Source organism: Juglans microcarpa x Juglans regia, chromosome 5D (genome assembly GCF_004785595.1).
Source record: "Juglans microcarpa x Juglans regia isolate MS1-56 chromosome 5D, Jm3101_v1.0, whole genome shotgun sequence".
Classification (NCBI taxonomy): Eukaryota; Viridiplantae; Streptophyta; class Magnoliopsida; order Fagales; family Juglandaceae; genus Juglans; species Juglans microcarpa x Juglans regia.
In genome coordinates this window covers 31,180,615-31,188,239 of record NC_054602.1, presented here as the reverse complement: position 1 = coordinate 31,188,239, position 7,625 = coordinate 31,180,615, and the positions used below count along the sequence as shown (strand labels likewise).

The following is a 7,625-nucleotide window of genomic DNA, read 5'->3' as shown; positions in this document are numbered from 1 at the left end:
TTTTGATAGTGCTTTTCTTCAAAAGTGTTTTTCGGAATAATGTAGATTAACGTAATTCGAATTTTAAAATGACTGTCAATGGACAAAAATACCAATGCAACTTTCAGATAATTACAATTTTCAAACTTTCAAGGATATGATAATAATCTTTAAAAATTCAAGTAATCGTCATTTCTACCTCATAAAGCACTTTTTTAATTTGTTTCCAAACAAATGTAACATAATTGAAGTGCTTTAAACATTTGTTTACCAAACATAACTTTTTAATGGTAGAACTTATTACTTAAATTATAAGCTATAAGCCCTAAATTAGCTATAAGTTATGTTTTCCACTGTAATCTCAAACATGCATTAAGTTTGATTCCATTGTATTGCATTAACGTGTGTATAAATAAAAACTTAAATTAAACGGCCTGAAATAGGGAAGTTAAAGAAATAACCATTTGATGACTAAGGAGATAAAAAAACAAAAATTAAAAATTAAAGGAGCTGTTACAGCTGAAATTAATAGTAATTAGGAGCTGTTTTATTCTTAATCCTCACGACAGACCATTCAATCAGTACTGGAGCACTGTTCGATCGGAGGTTGATAATATAAACAACTTAACAATTTATTCATGCATAATTATTAATACATATATATAACAACAGTAGTGCAAGAAACTTATATATAAGTGAAGCTAGCAAGCTGCATATGATCATCCGTTCATGAAGCTTGCTAGCAAGCTGCAGATGTATTAATTTTATGTTGTCTTTGTGAATCGGACGAGGCCGTTGTCCAAAGGCAATGGAGCTTGCTCGTAGTATAGTGGGGATTCTGGATTAATTCGCTCCATCCTGCACTCGTAAAATAATAGTAGAATTATTAAACCATTAGCAAGAATTTAAAAAAGGCTTATTTATTGTAAGATATATATTTACGATGAAATTAATGACTAGCTATTTGCGATAAGAGTGATCAGTCATTCTTCTGGTAAATAGTCATTTTAATTACAAAAATGATCTGATAATGAATAAACCTTTAAATTCTTATGGTATCATTGATGATCTATTGGATCAGAATGTAAAGAAATATTGAATGCTAGCTTTCCCAGAAAGCTGGTCATGGGTGAAGGCCAGGAAACTCACTTGTAATTTAGCAGAAAATAATGAAGGAAAATGGTCATGACAAGCTTGGCCAGTTCATTTCCAGGACACAATCTGCTTCCTGCTCCGAAGGGCATGAAAGCCCCTGGTTGTTTGACACTCATATTCTATTTCAAGAGAAATGACATTAACGTACTGATCAATTATATAGTTAAAAAAGAACAAAAACAGTATTTATAAACTTAATTGTAATAATTAAATTAATGTATCAAACGACAGCTTACTTCCCATCTTGAGGGATCAAAGTTTTTTGGGTTTTCATATATTGTCGGATCCATATGAACAGCTCCATTCCAGGCCAAAACATTCCATCCTTTTGGTATGGTGTATCCTGGAAATCGAAATAAATATATATATAAATATATACTTCCTTCTCATGAGCCAGTAATATATATATATATATATATATATAATTAATTAAGAAAGGAAACTCAAGAAATAATATTAAAGATTACCATTGATGCTAACATCGATTTTCGCCTTTCGGAATAGTGCTAAGGTATTTGTCATGCGCAACATTTCATCAACCACCTGTACGACAAAACGTACGTAGGGAGTATAGTACTATATATATTATATATATCTAGGAAAATAATTGGTCCAAAAAGAAATTTACAAAAAACTAGTACTTGATCGCATAATAATGTTGCTATGCATTGAATTATAAAACTTTCTTTATTATAAACCCAATCTGATGAAGCACATCATGCATGCTATGTTACTTTGTGAGGTAGTTTTTTCGTATTTTTTTTTTTTTTTTTTTTTTTTTGTGGACATATCAATTCTTATATATATATATATATATATATAAGATGTATGCAGCTTATAAATTGATACGTAAGTAACGTGTAATCATTTCTTGTTGAACTAGTTTTATGATATGAGTTAGGCTCATAAATTTTTTTATAGCATCAGAGCCTACCACAGGATGAATGGGGGACACACTACTTATCCTGTGACAATGACAAAAGAAAAAAAATACTGGCCTACACATGAGAGATAGTGTTGAGAAATAATCTCACATTGTCTGTGGACAATATCTCTAACAGGTATGTTTATAAGGAATGAACAATCATCTCTTATTGAACCGGTTTTATGAGATCATGAGTTAGACCATGAATTTCTTTACTAGTTTCATTCTCCTCTTATATATAGTTGTTAAGAATCTGGTAGATTGTGTCTTATATATATATATATATATATATATATATATATATATATAATTTTCATTCTGAACCATGCATAGATTCGTTCAAAGTTGTAGCTAGTTTCTTTTGCAACTGTATACGATGTTTTAGGCATAGAAAATATATATGAATTAGTTCATGTTAAAAATAATGAGCAGAAAATCATTGATCCATATATACCTTAGCAAGATAGTGCATTTGTTTAATCTCCGCAAGGATCAATCCTTTCTGGGTTGATGGTCTTCTACTTACGATCTCGTCTTGCTCCTCCTGATCAATGGGTCATGATATATATAATATATATATATATATATATATATATATATATATCAGAATCGTGAATATAAATGATTAGACATATGTTCGGCATGATCAAGACTTCATCATGAGGATTGTTCTTTTATTATTTTTGTATTTTTTTATAAGCGAAGACTGGTTAATTAGAGTACTGCATGCATATTGCACATGACTAGCTATATATACCTTGGCTTTTTTGAAGACTTGAGGATTTCCTGCAAGGTGCATAAGTCCCCATAAGGAACCCATTGAGAGGCCATCAAAACCAGCTGACAAGGACGTGAGTATCAGATCTGCAATGTGCTCATCATCCAGATGTTTTCCGTCCTCATCTTCAACATCGATGAGCAAATCAATCATATATTTCTTTCCCACGGTGTCATTACTTTTAGCCATCGCCTTCTTTTCTTCCAAGACAGATCGAATGATCTCTAGCAACTTATTGCGTGCCTGATGCATTGATCGATGACATGTTAATTACTAATGTTCGGATCGAGATCAGAATCTCAATTCTCATCATTTTTAAATATATATAATTAACGAAGAAACTTTACCTTGAGTGCTTTATGGAATGTGAAACCGGGGATATTTATGGCCGGAACCATAAGTCCGCGACGATAATCAGTAAATAGAGTGTCGGTTGCCCGAAAAGTTGATTCCTTGATATAGCCAAGGAAAACGAAGGTTGTGATCTTGAATGTAGCTTTCTTCAACTCATCGACGAGCTCGATTGGCTTTTTCATGCTCGCCCACTCATCCAAAAACTGAATCACGTTCTTCTCTATGTGTTTAATATACATTGCAATTGCTTCCTGCCCATTCAATGGAGACGTTATCAGTTTGCGCAGACGTCTGTGTTCTGCCACCATTACATTGTGTAGAGATTTTTCTCCTGTTAAAAGAAAGACTGATTTCGGATAGCCTAGCCCGAAAGTCTCTTCATTTGTTAGTACACGCCGGTTTAACTCCGGCCGACATAATATGATGCTTGGGCGCCCAAAGATGTGGGTCTTGTAGATTCCTGTCTTCCCATATCTGTCATGTCTCCAACAAATTAAAACATGTATACGTACAGTACACGTTCATCATGTTAAGTATAATGCATGATTTCAATTACAACAAATTATTTAGTCATGAGATCTTTCTTTGCATGCATGGAGTAGTCGTGATCTTTAAGATCAGAGACATGAAAGAAAGACAGATCGATCACCTGGAGATGAGGTGGTCAATGTAATGATTGGGGTCTCCAGCTCTTAGACATTTGAATAGAGACAGCATATTTCCAAGAAAAGGCCATCCCATGTCACCAGGAGGAAGAGGGAACTCAGTTTTTCCCAAGCTGCCAACATAATACCACTCATTCACCTTCTTCAGAAACCAAAATACAAAAGCGTAGCCACCCAGTAAGACTGCAACAATCTGCCACAAAAAGTTCAACTCCATTTTTTTTTTTTTTTGGACTTTCCGATCCTACTCAGCTCGTACGTCCTTGCTGATCACAGCGATATAGCAATGTGTAAATACAACGGCAATATATGCACGGTTTAAGTAGGGCTGAAATTCTTAATTAATTACGCGAAGCCGGCCATGCACAATGCTAACGACTCTATAGTTGGATAAGAATCGGAAAAACTGGGACCATTCATCAAAAATAGGGCCGGCCATTTTATATACGCTACACCTACACCTACGTACGTATACGTACGAAGCATTGATCATAATTAATACATGCATGAGAGTATATAACATTCAGATCAATTACCACGGGTTGGAATATTTATCGCGTACGTAATATTTGTATATGCTCCTTGAACTTTGGTGAATATAGGTTAATTTAAAGTCAAACTTGCATGGATTTATGTTTTTTTTACAGTTATATTTCACGTTTAAAAATAATTTATTTATTATTCAAGCGAGATATATATATCGAGCTTGTTTACAAATTGCTTAATTTTGACAAAGATATATATATATATATATATATATTATGCGTATTTTTCATGAATATTGTATATATTATTTATATATCTTTTTATTATTATTGTATTCATAAGGAATATATATACCTTTTGGTTTTATTTCCCATTTGTTTGTTTAATTGTATATGCAGTTTTGGAAATTTCTGTTTTGTGGTATTTGTTGGTTTCGATCCGGCCCATACCCTCTTATAATTGGCATATATGTTACTTTTAATTAAATTTATCGTATCCAGAAAAAAAAAAAAAAAAATCATAATTTTGTGTTCACAAATAGATCATCATTTAATAAATAATCCGAGTCTAATTTAAATTTGATTGATCAGCTGATCTCGAGTGATATATTTTTACATTTATATTTCTATTGTTTCTAATTTCTTTCATTATGCTGCGAGTATATTAATTATTCTAATTCGTTCGATCTCCATTGTCAGTGACTCAGTTGTCGAGATCATTTCTAAACCACCCTAAAAGTTCGACTAATCTTTTGAGGGCGATGTTGGGATTATTTACTCGATTACCAATCTGGTAATTGGGCAATACTTCTCTCTAAAATATGGATCCCTCCAAACTCCTACCAGTTATATATATGAATATTAAATATATATATATATATATATTATATTCTCTTAAATGCTTAGGAAACATTAATTAAAAAGAAATAGAAAAGAAAAAAGTTGAAAATTTTGTTTAAATAAAAGTGACTCTACAACCACTGCTGGGAGCTCTCACCGCTAGTGTATATTTTTTTTTTTAAGAGAAAAACATACATTACAAACTCGATCTGAAATATACATTACAAGCCAACTACAGCATTAATAACTCTCCAGTATGCACCCGTAACTAACATGGTCTAGTTAAAACTGTAAATTTCTACAGATCTAAAGTCTGAGAGACAATACAACTCTACTCAAGATAGAGTTAATCAAACCCCATACTCCGTCTAAGACGGAGTAGAGTTAATCAACCCCCACACTCCATCTAAGACGGAGTTGAGGACACACTCTACGGACGAAAGTCCAAAATACTATTTTTTTATTTTTATTTTTCTAAAAACAAGACATTACAGAATTTAAAAAACATAGAAAAATAATGGATGAAAGATATAGATCCTCATTCTCAATCTTGGAGAAAAAAATTACACAAACAACGGTTGTGATGGCGCATGAGGGCCACGCGCCACTATGGAGGCATGGTGGACGGTCAAGTCTGAATTAACTGGTGGTCCTGGACCCAAAAAGGTTGTGCGTGGCGGTAGAAGGGCATCATGAGTGGTGGCGCATGGAATAAACGCGCTCTCTTTGGGCCGCACGTGTGGCATACGTATGGAAAGTTTGCGATAAGGTGCGTGATGGTCGCCAGACGATGAAGAACAACAGATCGACCTTCCTCCATACTTAGCCCTAAAAAACACCCAAAAATAAAAAAAACATGCCGGAGAGCGCATGGTGGTCACAGACACTAGGTTTTGTTTTTTGTTTGTTTTTTGACCAAATATTTTTTTAACACTTTTAAGTATTTTTAAAAAGTAAAAAAATATTATAACATCGTTAAAAAATATTTTTTTATTCACGAAGTGAAAAAAAAAAAAAATCCGATGAGCCCCAACGAAAAGACTAATATTTTCCTTAAATAAATACAGCCTCTCTGATTAGATATACTACCCACACATAGCTAGTTAGGTTTCTTTTAAGAGCAACACTACACCTACCAAAAATTTATCCTGAGTCCCAAAAAGTATATTTTATCTTTTTATTTTTATTTTTTTTATATATTTTTTTAATCATTATAAATATTTAAAAAAAATAAAATATTTAAAATATTATTAGAAAATACTTTCTTATCACTAAGTAAAAGAAAAACAAAAAAAAAATTTCGAGATATACTTTCCGGACGTTTAGCATTTCTGTTCTTTTGAATTCGAAGATGAATTGAAATGAATTGTAAATAATAGTGAGATGGATTATGAATAGTAATAAGATTTGTGAGTTAAAGTTAATGAATAATAATAAATATTAATAAGATAAATTGAGATAAATTAAAATAAATTGAAATAGATTGTGAATACAAACCTTCCCTTAATCGATCTGTTAGTTGCAGCACCATTGCCTACCTAATGCTCCCATTTCCGAGGCATCAAACCAGCTGATAAAAGCATACTCTTTAATTAGATACACTGCCCACCTACAGTTAGGCTTTTTTAAAGAGTTCAGGCGTAGAATTAATGTGCGTCATATAGCTTTTAGCTTAAAATTTATAACTTTAGAGCTTAAAAGTAATAAATATTATTATTAAGAAGTTATTTATTATTTAATAATTATATATTTAAATGATTTTTAAATATGTTATATTTATTTGAAAATAAATTAAATATTATTATTAAGAAGTTATTTATTATTTAATAATTATATATTTTAATGATTTTTAAATATGTTATATTTATTTGAAAATAAATTAAAAAATACTTTTTTAGTTAGAAATGACATAAAATGTCAATTGATTTTTTGAAGATTATAACTATATCTTTAATAGAAATAAAATCTTATAATCAAAAGTTGTAATTATATGTAAGTTATATGTGTGTTCTTGTCCATTGACATTTTTTTTGAAAGTATAATTACGTTTCGCAATATTTAGAAAAATATGTTTGAAAAAAAACATCAATTTGAGTGATACTTTTCTTAAAACGTACTTTCTAATTTTTTTTGTTTTAATATGAATAAGTCAAATAATCTAATTTCATCGTTAAATTATTTTTAAGACTATTTAAATATTTTTTAACTACTAACGCAACTCCAAATTATAAGCTCCGAGTTGCAGTACCATTGCCTACATAATGGACCAATTTTCGAGCCATCAAACCAGCGGATAAGGAATTGATCAGTATCCATCACCAAGATGTACTAATTAAGCTCTTGATAATTTGATAACTTTAAGATTGGTGGGAATAAACTTTAATTTTTTATGAAGGTGAGGCATGGACTCTTTAATAATTTAAAAAAGATAAATAATAAACATA

At 31.2% G+C, this 7,625-nt stretch overlaps 1 protein-coding gene across 1 annotated transcript; it reads right to left on the bottom strand.

Annotated features, from left to right (window-relative positions):
* Positions 1-480: 480 nt before the first annotated feature.
* On the bottom strand, positions 481-4,128 carry LOC121264001 (beta-amyrin 11-oxidase-like). Its single transcript, XM_041167015.1, has 8 exons — positions 3,841-4,128; positions 3,185-3,665; positions 2,817-3,080; positions 2,514-2,603; positions 1,602-1,677; positions 1,371-1,477; positions 1,129-1,253; positions 481-837 (listed from the first exon to the last, which is right to left on the bottom strand). Exons 1-8 carry the CDS (start codon positions 4,071-4,073, stop codon positions 744-746), a joined length of 1,470 nt encoding a protein of 489 aa, XP_041022949.1. The 5' UTR covers positions 4,074-4,128; the 3' UTR covers positions 481-743.
* Between the last annotated feature and the right edge of the window lie 3,497 nt (positions 4,129-7,625).